This window comes from Leopardus geoffroyi, chromosome A1 (genome assembly GCF_018350155.1).
Source record: "Leopardus geoffroyi isolate Oge1 chromosome A1, O.geoffroyi_Oge1_pat1.0, whole genome shotgun sequence".
Classification (NCBI taxonomy): Eukaryota; Metazoa; Chordata; class Mammalia; order Carnivora; family Felidae; genus Leopardus; species Leopardus geoffroyi.
The window spans coordinates 116507705-116521645 of NC_059326.1; the positions used below are offsets into that span (position 1 = coordinate 116507705).

Consider the following 13941-nt stretch of genomic DNA (forward strand, 5'->3'; position numbering starts at 1 on the left):
TGTCTACTGCTGTCCCGGTCAGGTCCTCACTTTTTCTCACCTGGACTCATTCAATAACCTCCTCAGTGCGTGCTCCCTTAGAATCTGCTAATCCATCCTCCACGTGGTCACCTGTGGGCTTTTTCAAACACATGCCCACTTCCATTAACTGTGCACTAAAAACCCATTAATAACTCCTCACACCCTGCAGGATTACCTCTATGTCCCTTCCTGAGATGCTTTTAGTTATATTATCTCTCTTCTGTCCAGAGGAGAGAGATGGCTCCTAAGCTTAATTAGAGCAAAAGCTAAAGTTCTTACTATGTTCTATATTTACGGTGCTTCTCCAACTCCCTTTGGCAAGGGACCAAGTTTCTTTTTTAAAGTTGCAATCCAGGGGCGCCTGGGTGGCGCAGTCGGTTAAGCGTCCGACTTCAGCCAGGTCACGATCTCGCGGTCTGTGAGTTCGAGCCCCTGAGTTCGAGCCCCGTGTCAGGCTCTGGGCTGATGGCTCAGAGCCTGGAGCCTGTTTCCGATTCTGTGTCTCCCTCTCTCTCTGCCCCTCCCCCGTTCATGCTCTGTCTCTGTCTGTCCCAAAAATAAATAAACGTTGAAAAAAAAAATTTTAAAGTTGCAATCCATTGTGGATGATACTTTTATAAAATACAATTGAAACATTGCTGCAATGTGAAATTTTATTAAAGTTTCTAAACATTCATTCTGGACTTTCTTAAAATTTATCTTGCCTCAGATGATATTTTGAGTAACATGGCTTTACAAGGCCCTACATAATCTGGCCCTGCTATTCTCTAATGTTTTCTCTTACTGTTCTTCCCTTCCACCCCTGCTCACCCTGCTTCCCCCACATTGGCCTCCTTGCTGTTTCCTATAACATTCCAAAGCCCTCAGGATCTTTGTGCTTGCCATTGTCTCTACCTGAAATGCCATTCCGGAAGCTATCCTTAAGCTCACTTTCCCAATTCACTCATGAGTTTGTTCAACTATCCCTTACCAGAGAGGCTTTCCTAACAATCCCATATAACATATCAATCCTCAATGCTCTCTCCTCTTTCTCTTCACAGCACTTATCTTACTTTGATATATTATATGTTTATTGTCTTCCCCTCACCCCCACCATCCAACTAGAATCTGGACTCCGTATGAACCAGAACTTCTTTATGATTTCTGCTGTATCCACAGGGTTTAGCATCGTGCCTGGCACATAATTAGCACTTGAATGGATGAATGTCTCCAGCTTCCATCACCATGATCTCTAGCCCTACCTAATCAGTTATAATTCCCAGATCTGGCCATTATACTTTCAGGTTTCTGAGCCTTTTGAAGTGCCCATTTTTGCCTGGGAATGTCCTTCCTGAGGAAACACCTCTCAAGAGCTGGGTTAAATGTCTCCTTTTCTGTACAGCCTTCCACAGAACCACCCTTCCCTCATAGAGTTGATCCCTCCCATTCACTGAATCATAACTATCTTTTCTGTGTACATCTCCCTTATTGGATTGAGAACTCCCTGAGGACATGGATGTTTTGGATTCATCTTTGTATACCAGGATCCTAATGGGGCCTGAGGTTGAGCAGGGGCTCCATAATTTTGATGAAGAGTTCTCAAAGCTATTCAAATGAAAGGAGTTGCTTCAAGTGGTTAGTTCTCTGAGACAAGAAATGTTCCAAGAGGCTGGATGAAGTCCCTTGGGGACACTCCAGGGGGCCTCCTGACTGGGGGTGGGGGGAGGTTTATTTATCTGTCCCCATGATTCTCTGCATCTGTGGTCTGGTAACCTGTGTAACTCTCCCACCAATGCTACTTTGCATCCTTCATCCCTACCTGTGTGGCTCTAGATACTAGAGGGAAGCAGATCAGTGGGCTGTGGTTATTTATATCCCCCTCCCTTCCTTCTCCCAGCTCCTCTGTGAGGCAAGTGTGTAGCTCTCTGATGGATGTGGCTGCCTCCTCGATGTACAGAAGAGACTCCTAGAAGGAACAATACCTCTTGGTCGATGCCCTGGGTCTCTGAAATAATGTGGTTTTGGAGGGCACATGTGGTTAATTGCCCTGTGAAAGGTCTAAGAGCCTGTGAAGTATCTAAGCTGTTATCCTATTTGCAATTCAAAGATTCAGCCAGGAAAAAAAAAAAAAAAAAGATCCAGCCAGAAACAATTATACACACATTTACTAACATAATGATCAGATCTCTGGTTCAGACACAGAATGTTTAATGACAGCATCTTGCAACAGTCCTCTGTGCCCAAATTCCCCGATGACACAGTGAAAGCCAAAATACCTGTGTGTGCCAAGGGGCTTTACACAGCAGAAGAGAAACCCTGGAATTATGAAACCCAGAGCTTATGTAGGACAGGTGGCATAGCTGTCCCTTCTCCCGGGAGGGTGGGAGAGATAAAGAGAGAGAGAATAAGTGGCTCCGGGTTTTATTGCCATTGACAGGGGGAGAAGCTGGCTCTTGGAAAGTGCACCACAGAGGAAACGTGCTGTAACTTGCTAGGCACGTTTATCACTCAGATATCCTTTAACACAGGTGCTAGTAATCTCCTCAGAAAGGTGGATTGCACGGAAACCTCTGTTCCTCACACACAGCCTAGACAGGCAATATTCCCTGCCCCTTGCACCCTTGAAGTTCTATTCTTAGGATGAAGAAAGTCTAAATATAATGGATTCCACATCCAGCTCTGTGCCTAGCACATCACAACACCCAGTACACACATCTGTTGAGTAAATGACATGAATCGTTGTTTCAGGTTTTAATGAACATGGGGCAGAGGGTTGGTTGATTAAGACGTTCTGACGAGGCTTCCCAGCAGCCAGGGCAATCTGAGCCAATTCATTAGTCTCTCTTGGGCTTTAGGCGAAGCCCCCCACCCTTTGAAGCACCGCGAGGGTTCCGGACATCCCCACAGCCAAGGCCGAACGCGCACAGGCTTGGACCACGCCAGAGTTCATCGGGTCTTCTTGATATTTGGGGGCTTCAGGGTCCATAAAGGGATTCCCGTCCAGTGTCAGGTTACTCACCTTGGGCAGCTCTTCTAGCCCCGGCACTCTGTTCAGCCTGTTGCACCTAAGATCTAGCACGCTGAGCTTGGCCGGCAGTCCCTTAGGCACCTGCTCCAGCTCAGCGAACGACAAGTTGAGAGAGTTCAGTGTGCTGGGCCAGACACATCCAGGAGCGCCTGGGGCGGTGGCGCGCAGCGAGTTGTGGCTGAGGTCTAGGCTGTGGAGTTGCACACCCGCCGCCGCCATGGCCAAGCACACGCCGTTGGGCGTCTCCATCCCCGCGTTGCGTAAAGCCAGAGCCCGAAGGGCCGGGAATTTGTGCGGACAAAGAGCTGCAGTCAGTCCGTCCTCGCCCAGTCCGGGATTGTCGGATAAGTCTAAGGTGGTGAGGGCCGGAAAGGTGCGGAGTTGGGAGCAGGGAAAAGCAAGCGAGTGTGCTTGCGCAATATTCAGTACTTTGAGGCCCGGCTTGAGCCACTGCTGCAGTTCCGCGAGCCAGGCACCTCCGGTTGCCCACGACACGTTGCGGAGAGTGAGGGTGGAGAGCGCAGGCCCAGTGGCTTCCAGAAGAAGCGGCGGCATCGCGCCGGTTACCTCCAGGTTCTGGAGCGTCAGTTCTTTGAGGCGGGAATATGAGAGCGCACGCAGGAAGGCGACCAGCAGCACAGCAGGAACCTGTGCAGAGCCTACTGTGAGCCGCCGCAAGCGCAGAGCCTTGACCATGTCAGCATACTGCTTCGGGTCGGCGTCTGCGCCCTTTAGAAATTGTTCCAGGCTGCGGCCGCCGCCGTGGATCTCCACCTCGACGGCAGCCATACACTGGAAGGCGCTGGACCAGTCGGGCTGAGGATCCGTGAAGTTGCAGAAGCAGCGGACATCGTCGTCGTCCACTTCGCAGGGTTCTGGTGTGGTCTCAGAGACGCACAGCGTTGGCAGCAGCAGCAGCAGCAGCAAGCAGGGCGCGCGCACCTGGGAAGAGAGCGGAGGTCAGGGCGGCCCCAGCTAGTCCCTGGGATTCTTCGAGTAGTTCCCTTTCGTCCCCAAGACCGTACACTCACCATGGTCGATTGGTGCTCGGAGACTCTGTCCTGGCAAGCTCAGGGAAGGGCTCTGGCTTCTTCCCTGTGCAGCGGCACTCCCTGGTTTCTAGGCTCCCCACACGTTATCTGTCCTCTTTGGCGGCCTCTGAGAGTTTATGTAACCCTGGGGTGTCACTCTGTTACTTCCTTTGTGAACCCTGGTCACTCCCCACCTCTCTGCCACCCAACCGCTCTATGCACTACAGTTCTGGGAAATTTTGCAATGAGGGATTTTGCCAGGAGAGGGACTTTTGCAGGAAGGATATTGTAGGGCATCTGGAGTGCAATGCTCCAGGCAGTGCCCTGATGAGTCAGACACCCCAGGCTTGTTTGATAGTTATTGAGAAAGAAGGATCTCCAGTGCCGCAGGCCAGGACTCTTACCTCCCTCAGCCTCTATCCCAATGACTCAACTGGGGTAGTTTGCTTAACTTTTCTCTAGTTTTGGTGGTTACTATGAACTTACCAACACACCCAAATCCAATCACCTGAATATCCTCGGATATATAATTGGATATTTTGTGGAAGGAATTGCAAATTTCATCTGTTGACTCCAAGGGATAGGATGAGGTTCGAGAGAAGGAAGTAGGTCTGAAGAACAACTCTCTTCCTTTTTTTTTTCTGCTGACTTGTTCTTTTTAAAACTTTATTAAGAAAGTAATAGCTTTCTTAAAAGTAGAAAGAAGTGTTTAACAGAGACACATTGGCCAAGTAGCTCCACCTCTTACACTTTCCATGTTCTTATCCTGAAATTGAGAAACAAGGCATTTCTAACCCAGTTTGCCCCCTTGCACCTAGCTCTCCTCTCCCTTCCCCCCAACACAATTCCTGTGTCCTAGAAAGGAAAGGCTGGACCAATGTTGAATGAGGATTAATTAGTAACCTACCTGTTTTGCCAAGAAAAAAAAGCAAGTGTCCCAGAGGGTGGTGTAGGGGCTATGCCTCTATAACTGCCCTCACAGTTCTGCACCTGTGGATTCTGGGGAAAGAGCTATACAAAAAAATTTTTGAATTCTCACTTCTCCTACTTTTCAGGAAAGGCTTCACATCTGTCCTCATTCCAAACAGGGAGGCTTCATCAGGCCAGACTGCTCTCTGTGTGCCTTGTTGATCATGCCCTTATACCCTGAGCCATGCCCCAAAGCCAGGCCAGGTCACTGGTGCATCCTTGAGGACCAAGATGTGAGTATAGCTCAGTGTTGAATACACTGACTCTGCAGTCAGACAGCCAGGCTTGGAATCCCAGCTCTACCACTGAGGTTGTAAGATTTGGGCAAGTTTCTGGGCCTCAGATTTCTGCGCTCCTGCTTTGTAAAATGGACCTAATGGTAATACCTGTCTATGACTACAGGGCCACATCTATTAGAGTACTCCTGATTGTTATGTTCTTCATCAAAGCCTCTGCATTCAGAAGACTCAGGCCACTGAAGCCTGGCTCCTTAGCAAACCCCATCATTTTGGGGAAAGCACTTTGTGGTGCCAATGAAGAGGGGCAATGATGGTTTGCAAAGATCCCCAACTCACACCTTGATTCAACAAATATCTATCATTTGTCTACCAAATGTCAGGGCTGGTACAAAACCCAGGGATGCAGACATGGTCATCACACAGTCCCTCAAGTACTCCAGGAACTGGAAGAGGCAAACACAGACCCAGAGCTACAGTCCATAGAGAAGAGGACTCAGAGGGGATAAACCAAGGACTTGTGGGAGCTGTGGAGAAAGGAACAGTGAGTACTGTATTAGAGAGGACATGGGGCTGTTGTTTACAGGATTGACAGTCTTGTTGGGCAGATAAGTGCAAAAAAAATCAGGGTGGGCAGCTGTAACTCTCTGAGCAGACATTTTGCCTGGTGACTTGTCTTACCTTCGCCACCAGGAGAAATATGTAGGTGTTAAAAGAAGCCTGTCCCATGACAAAGGAGATAAGACCCAGACCCTACCTCCAGCCAGAGCATGGTGCATAGCAGGTGCTCAGTAAATGGTTGTCCCGGAGCTGGATGGATGTTGAACCTGGAGAGATGTGGGGGCAGGATGATGGTCTGCAGATATTTAACTAGGTGATTTGTGGAAGAGATTGAAGGCAACTGACTCCAAGAGATGAAATTAAATTCTGGGGAAGGAAGTTGGTTTGAAAGTGCCAAATCTTAACCACTAGACTACCAAAGGAAGTTGGTTTGAAGAACTGTTCCCTTTCCTGGATTTGCTCTTTTATTTGCCTAAGTAATAGCTTTCTAAAAATTAGAGGCCTCCAGGGAAAGCTATTAGGTAAATGTTTTATAAATTACTGTTTCTCATTTTCAGTCATACCTAATGATTTCAGTAGGCTAATGTCCTGTCTTCTTAGGTACACATCAAACCTGGCACACATTAGAAATCATACAAAGTCCTGGATAGTTTTCATTTAACTAATCAATAGAAAAACACTTATTTTCCTATTGTAAGTGTGAAGCTTTTTGATTGTTAATAAAAGAATCTACCAACCATCAATAAAATAAAATAAAATAAAAATAAAAATTGGAGGCCTCCAATAGAAATTTTTAAGTGCTACCAACACTCTACTTTCTTGGAATTTTGAAGGAGAGGAGACAACATCAAACGATTACACTGTAACTTAATGACAGCTGTGAAAAGGGTTATGAAGTATACATTGTTATAGGCTCTCATGACAGGGACGCAGGTACAGTAGTTCTGAGTAGGGGACACTGTAATTGAGATCCTGAGGGTGGTGTTAATTAAGGGAAGGGTGCTTATTGGGGGTGGTGGAGCAGAGACAGGGCTCTAGGGAGGGTAACAGCCTGTGCAAAAGCCTGGAGAAGGAAGAAAGCAAGGGCTTGGAACAAAGAGAAGATCCCAGGAGAGATGAATTAGTTGAGGCTCCCTTCCATTGAAAACTGGAGAGGTATGCAGGGATTAGACCATGCAAGGCTTACTTGGCCACAATTCAGATTTCAGAGGTAAGGAACACAGTTTTTAAATTCACCAGTGTTTCCCCAGTGCCTGGTGGTTAATGGCACTCAAAATTTGGTTTAAGAATTACTTAACCCCCCGGGTGCCTGGCTGGCTCAGTTGCATTCTACTCTTGATTTCGGCTCAGGTCTTGATTTCATGGTTCCTGGGATCTAGCCCTGAGTGGGTGGGGCTCTGCTGATAGCGCAGAGCCTGCTTGGGATTCTCTCTCTCCCTCTTTCTCTGCCTTTCCTTCGCTTTCTGTCTCTTTCAAAAATAAATAAACATTAAAAAAACAATTAAATATTAAAAAAAGAATTACTAGGGGCGCCTCGGTGGGTCAGTCGGTTGGTTAAGCGTGGGACTAGGGCTCACGTCATGATCTCACAGTCCATGGGCTCCAGCCCCACCTCCAGCTCTGTGCTGACAGCTCAGAGCCTGGAGCCTCCTTCAGATTCTGTGTCTCCTTTTTTCTCTTTCTCTGCCCCTCTCTGTAACACGCTCTCTCTCTCAAAAGTAAATATACATTAAAAAAAAATTACTTTTATTTAGAACAGGGAAATAATTATATTTGTCTCATTTTCTTTATACGTGTGTACTGGGGATAACTCATGATGGAGAACAATTCAATAAAGTAATGCGAATCCAACGTTCATCAGTGAGAGCCGAGTTATTGGTGAAATCTTCCTAGAGGTCGAGGTAGTTTTGAATGTTCGTCTAGGATGTGTTAGGTATGGGGGGGTTGTATTTGCCGAGCGGAAGGTGAGGCACTGTCAGTCCAAGTCGAGGCTGAATTTCTTTCCTAGAACTGGGAAGGAGAAAAACCGCGCTGTTCGGCTTTGCTTAAGCTCCTGGCTGCAGAGGTCCTACTCCGCCTCTAGCTTTCGCCCCGCCCCTCCCTGCCCTTGTCCCACCCCATTCTACTCTCCCTTCGCCCCGCCCCTCCATCGGTCCTTACCCGCTCTGTCCCCGCCCTGCTCCACATCCTGGTTGCGCCTTCTTGCTCCTCCCCGCCTTCTCTTTGCGCCGTGCTCCGCCCACTCGCACCTCCTTTTCCGGCAAGCGCTGCGGTTGCGCGGTGCGTGCCATCTCTTAGGCTCGTGGAGCGCTTCGCTGGCTTTCTGCTTTGGGCGGATTTTATCCAGGCCCACCATGTGGAGCGGAAGGCAGGGTCGCCTCAGACCGGTGGGCTGCGTGGTAGAGGAGCTACGGTGCCGCCGACGGGAGCGGGAGGCAGGTGCTGGCGAGCAAGGGAGACGGCAGGATGCGCGGGGTGGCTATGGCGGTCGGAGATAGGATAAGGAGATTCCCGGGTTGGAGACGGGGTTCAGAGTCCTAGATGCCCCCCCCCCCCCCCTACGTTCAGCCGGCTTCTTTGCCCCCAGCACTGCGGAAGGCGCGGAGGGAACAGCAGCTGATCAGTAAGAGACTGCTGAGAGACGACGCGTCGGAGGAAGCCGAAGGGGGATGTGTGGCCATGATCCTTGGGGAAACTGAGGTGAGGCGACAGGGTGCACGGTGAGGTCGACACCGGCTGGCGCCAAATTCCTTTTGAGGTCCGCCCCACATCTGGACGCGGTCCCTTCACTACCTCCATCCATCCAGTGGGCCAAGCCAGAAACCGGTGAATCATCCTCGACAACTCGGTCTCTCATCCCCACACCGATACATCAAGTCTTAGTCGTTTTAAACGTCTTAGGGAGCTTTGGCGTCCTTACGTGCTTCACCATCGTGGCTAAGCCATCCTCTTCTCCGTGTACTCACAATAGCCTTCTAACAGGTCATCTGTATCTGTGCTTGCCGCCTTCAAATTCATTCTCCATACGTCAGACAGATGTGCCTTTTAAGAACACATAGAGACCGAAATCCTTCCTGTGACCTATAATGTCCAGCACTGTCTAACCTTTGCCTCCCTCCAACCTTACCAGTTTATTCATCTTAGCCCAAATTACCCGTTTTTAGGTTTTTTTGTTTTTGTTTTTTTGTTTTTTACTTATTTTTGGGAGAACGCAAGCCAGGGAGGGGCAGAGACAGGACAGAGGCTCTGAAGTGGGGTCTGGGCTGAAGCCTTACAGAAGGGATCCTGATGTGGGGCTCGAACTCACTGGGAGATCGTGACCTGAACATAAGTCGATCCTTCAACTGACTGAGCCACCCAGGTGCCACACCCCTTTTTAGTTCTTGAAAGACTGTATTAGGCTCTTTCCTGTCTCAAGTCATTTGCATTTGCAGCATCTAAAAGTGAGTCTCTTTTAGTATTGGCTTGACAGCCTGTTTGCAGAATATCGATCCTACTAATTGCTTGTTTATCGTTTTTCCAACGAGACTTATTTATTTGTTTTTTAATGTTTATTTATTTTTGAGAGAGAGACAGAATGCGAGCAGGGGAGGGGCAGAGAGAGAGGGAAGGAGACAGAATCTCAAGCAGGCTCCAGGCCCCGAGCTGTTGGCACAGAGCCTCATATGGGGCTTGAACCCTCAAACCGCAAGATCATGACCTGAGCCAAAGTTGGACACTTAGCTGACTGAGCCACCCAGGTGCCTCAGAACCTACACCCTATCTTAGTTGTTGTCATTCAAAACTCAGATGCCTGTAGACTATCAGGCATATAGTAGATGGTCAGTATTTAGTGAATAAGTGAATGAAATGATTAGTTTTACCTGATTTATTCATTCAGCAAGCATTGGGCATCCCCTTAGTTTATATTGTCTATGTTTACATATGTTGTTCACAAAGCACTCGTGCCTACGTTCATTGGTTCATTGTGTGCTTACTTTATGCCAAGATACTGTGCTGGGTACTGAGGTACACAAAGATGAAGAGAATCCCTTTCTTTGAAGTGCTTGCAGTAACCCAGTGAAGGAGACAGGTGTGCTAACCACCTGTCATGAAGGAAACATGAGGCACAATAGAACCCCCTAAATGTGCAAAAGGAAGCCAGGAAGACCTTACTTCTCAGAGTCAGTAACCGGAATAGAAATCTGAAGGGAGTGGAGGACCTGGGGAGGCTATCCCAGGCAGAAAAATAGATTGTGCAAAAGCTTGGAAGCATTAGAAACAAGTCATGTTATGCTAGGTGTTGGAGTATAGGTTGCACGGGGAGAATGGCTAGAGGGATAGGCTGTGCCAGACTGAAAGGTTTAAATGTTATCCTTGAAATAACCCCTTAAGAAGGCAGGAAAGATGTTATTCCCATTTTTCAGGTGAAAAACTGAGGTTTAGGTTTCTTGTAGAGAAGTGGCAGGGCTGGTATTAAACCCAGTTCTGATTCCCTCTTCTGTCTACCCTACTGCAAGATTGAGACTTACTCGCCATATTAGTGTGAATGACAAGTTCAAGGGATGGTGCAACATTGGAGTGCTCACAGGTGAAGTGGGCAGAGTAGGACTCATGTTTGCTTTCTGGCAACTTTATGTTGCCATCTCTTCTCTCCATGCCCTGTGCTCCAGATCCAGCATTTCCTACGATTAGCACAGCAGGGGACAGAAGAAAAGGAGAGAGAGAGGGCTCTGGTCAGCCTTCGTCGAGGCTTGCAGCACCCTGAGACGCAGCAGACCTTCATCTGGTCAGTGTGGGTGGTGTGAGTGGGGGCTGGGTCTCTAAGAGATGGACAGGAGTGTGGAGGGGATGGGCCACAGGCTGAGCAGGGCTCTGGTGCTCACTCATGTAGGCTGGAGGGCAGCATGCGGACCTTGGTCGGGCTTCTGACCAGCAACCAAGCCCTGTTGCAGCTTGAGGCCGCTCGGTGCCTTCATGAGCTCTCTCATTCTGAACAGTCTGCGGTGGCTGAGGCCTGCCTGCCAGCCACTTCCTACCTTCTCACCTACCTCTCCGGTCACAGCTCAGACTTTATAGTAAGCCTTGTCCCTTCCTACCTTGTTCTTGGCTTGGATTTAAAAATTATGCTTTTGGGTGTAGTTTGACCTGGCACATAGGGGAAGAAGAAAACTTGTTTCCCCTGATGTCCATAGCCATACATATGCCCATCATCTTCCACTCCCTTTTGCCCAGAGCCTCAAAGACAACACTGTTCCATCCTCCGCACTCCCACCCCCACCCTAGCCTGAGATAGGCTATGCCCAGTGCTTTTGTTGTCCCACTCTCAGGAGCTCTGTCTGTATACACTGGGTAACCTGATTGTGGAGAGTGAGGCTGTGAGAAGGCAGCTCCTGCCACAGGGCATTGTTCCAGCCTTGGCTGCCTGCATCCAGGTGAGCGTCCATCTACTGTCTCCCTCCTTGGGCAGCACTCCCCTCACTTGTCTCTACATGGTCCCCCTGCTTTGTTTAGGCAGCTTCAGCCTCTGCCCTATGCTAAGGGGTTGAAGGTTACAGGGAACCTTATGATGCGGTTTCCAGAGTCAGATCTGTACTCTGTCTACTTCTAGTCCCCCCATCTGACTGTGCTGGAAGCCCTTGGATATGCCTTATCCCAGCTTCTGCAAGTTAAGGAAGCTCCAGAGATGATCATCCCGTAAGTAAAATTGTGTCTGCAGATGTGCAGGTAGGTGTGACCCACTTTGTATTGTAACCCCTGGAGGTGTGATTGAGTCTTGTTTCCAAAGCTATTGCACATTTTAGCTCAAGGTGTCTGGCTGGGAAGAGCTTTGGATTTGAATGCTTTCCCACCTGCTCTTAGGGTTTGGGAAGAATGACTGGCATTTTGGTTTCTGTGGTTCCCACTCACAGCTCTCCTTCTGCTGACAGCTCCGTCTTGGGCTCCACTCTCCCTGAGCACATCCTGCGACTGTTGCAACCTGGTCCAAAGCTGAACCTTGGGGTTGCTGTGGAGTTTGCCTGGTGTCTGCACTATATCATCTGCAGGTAACAAAGGCCTTTTGCAGAAGTCCCACAGACCTTCCCTAGGTCTCCCTAGGGCTCCCTTCTAGGACACTCTTGTTTTTGAACTTTGGTTTCTGGAATTTCAGAGAGTTTTCTTCCTTCTGTAGTCCTCTTTACTTGGAGCCCAGGAAGCCTACAACCTAGGCCATTTGCCATCTTAAAGGTAGGATTGACTGAGTAGTGACTATTTGATTCTTATTGCCCAGCCAGGTCGACAATACCCTGCTTATCTCCCATGGGGGTGTGTCCACTCTGGGGTTGCTGCTATTGGACATGGCTGGAGCTGTCCAGAGAACAGAGGATACAGGACTGGAGCTGGTAGGTGAAGAGAACAGGTCAAGGTCTGGGCTACCTTTCCTCCTACTGTTCTTCCTTCAGTACACAGGTAGCCCCTTCCTCCTTAGACCATACTCAGACCAACTTGTCTTTGCAGCTGGCATGTCCTGTGCTTCGGTGTCTAAGCAACTTGCTAACAGAAGCAGCAATGGAGGTTGTGGGAGGGCAAAATCAGCTTGAAGACGAGCGTGTCGTGGCTGCCTTATTTATCCTTCTGCAGTTCTTCCTTCAGAAACAGCCCAGCCTACTTCCTGAGGGCCTCTGGCTCCTTAACAACCTCACTGGTATGTGTCATAATGTGCCTAGGACCTTTAGATACTGGACATACTTACTCACTGACTTGGCTAAGGTGGGTGGGATTGGGGGAGGGGGGCAGTTGCAGTTTCATTTCCCTGTTTGGGGACTCTACTGTGACATTTTCCCTTCTAGCAAACAGTCCTAGTTTCTGTACCTCCTTGCTCTCCATGGATCTGATTGAGCCCCTCTTGCAGTTGTTGCCAGTTTCTAACGTGGTGAGCATATTGGTAGGTATTGGGGTCACTTAAGTATGGGATATGGTGCCAAAGTAAAAACAGTGGGAGCAGGTCTTTGCACTCAGAAGTACCCTTACCTGAGAGCTGGCAGGTGGTGTGGTATGGATGGCTTCAGGGCCAGACCAGTCTAGATGTGAATCCTTAAACGACTAGTTACTAACCTTGGGCAAATCAGCTTATCATCTTGAACTTTAGTTTCCTCGTGTGTAATTGGGAATAGCAGTCCTACCTGCGGGCAGCTGTAGGGATTACGAAACATGCATAGAAGTGCTTGGCATGGTGCCTGGCCATGTGGTCAGCACTCCATATTTTAGCGATCTTTAGTCTTTAGTTTTCATCCTTTGTGGGGACTGTGTATACATGTCTTTCTGCAGGTCCTCACAGTTCTGTGCAACGTGGCAGAGAAGGGTCCTGCTTACTGCCAACGTCTGTGGCCAGGGCCCTTGCTATCCTGCTTGATTGGTACACTGGCCTTCCCTGACATTGAGGTAGTAGGCCAGAGTTTAGAGCTGCTGCAATTGCTGTTCCTCTACCAGCCAGAGGTGGGTTTTGGCCCTGGTCCCCTATTCTGAGGCCTCTAGTCTCACTATGGCCCCTTTCCTTCCAGTCCTATCTCTAGTCAATTCTCTGGGCCTGGCAAGCCTATATGGACTCTAGGTCGGAACTTCCAGCCTCTTTTTGGGAAGGCTTTCTTCCAAATAGAGGTGGATTAACCCATAAGCCTGTAGGAATCAAGTGTTAGGGCACAGGGACCCAGGTATTAAATCCTTTTCTACCCTGCCCTTAGGCTGCTAAGGATTTTCTGCAGCAATCAGGGCTGCAGGTCCTGGAAAGGCACCAGGAGGAGGCCCAGCTCCAGGATCGTGTGCATGCTCTCCAGCAGACAGCTCTTCACCAGTGACCTTTTTGATGTCATTCTACTCATCACCACCACCCTACCCTTGCCCCGACTTTCTTGCCCATGGATCCCCCTTTGAGGTTTTAGAACCGTAATGGTATCTCCTGCTCTCTGCTCCTGTGTCTAAGCCAAGACTTTCAAAGCTCAGCTCTTCTTTGACCCAGAACTGTCCATATAGGACCAAAGGGGACTTGATGTGGGCCTGGAATCATCCCCACCCCCCCATTAGCAGCTCGTGGTTTTTGAAGGGACAGAATAAAGTTTTATTTTTACATTAAACTGGTTTGTCCCAGTGGTTGCACAAT

General features: G+C 48.9%; 2 protein-coding genes across 15 annotated transcripts; one reads left to right on the forward strand and one right to left on the reverse strand.

Moving 5' to 3' along the window:
- Window positions 1-13910, forward strand: TMCO6 (transmembrane and coiled-coil domains 6). 14 transcript variants are annotated; one of them, XM_045490978.1, is made up of 13 exons: window positions 3878-3987; window positions 5115-5261; window positions 5648-5808; window positions 10478-10593; window positions 10699-10882; window positions 11135-11239; window positions 11416-11501; window positions 11735-11851; window positions 12076-12187; window positions 12303-12489; window positions 12635-12729; window positions 13113-13280; window positions 13526-13910. In XM_045490978.1, exons 3-13 carry the CDS (start codon window positions 5668-5670, stop codon window positions 13637-13639), a joined length of 1425 nt encoding a protein of 474 aa, XP_045346934.1. In that variant the 5' UTR covers window positions 3878-3987; window positions 5115-5261; window positions 5648-5667; the 3' UTR covers window positions 13640-13910. The 14 variants fall into 14 exon arrangements, 13 of the variants coding, with proteins under 13 accessions (XP_045346973.1, XP_045346964.1, XP_045346934.1 ...); XM_045490990.1 differs by lacking the exons at window positions 3878-3987; window positions 5115-5261 and adding an exon at window positions 8413-8525 and having other exon boundaries at window positions 5305-5808; XM_045491002.1 differs by lacking the exons at window positions 3878-3987; window positions 5115-5261; window positions 5648-5808 and adding exons at window positions 8003-8260; window positions 8413-8525.
- CD14 (CD14 molecule) lies at window positions 2148-4298 on the reverse strand. Its single transcript, XM_045491020.1, has 2 exons — window positions 4060-4298; window positions 2148-3970 (listed from the first exon to the last, which is right to left on the reverse strand). The coding sequence occupies exons 1-2, from the start codon at window positions 4060-4062 to the stop codon at window positions 2852-2854; spliced, it is 1122 nt and encodes a 373-aa protein (XP_045346976.1). The 5' UTR covers window positions 4063-4298; the 3' UTR covers window positions 2148-2851.
- Window positions 13911-13941: the final 31 nt, after the last annotated feature.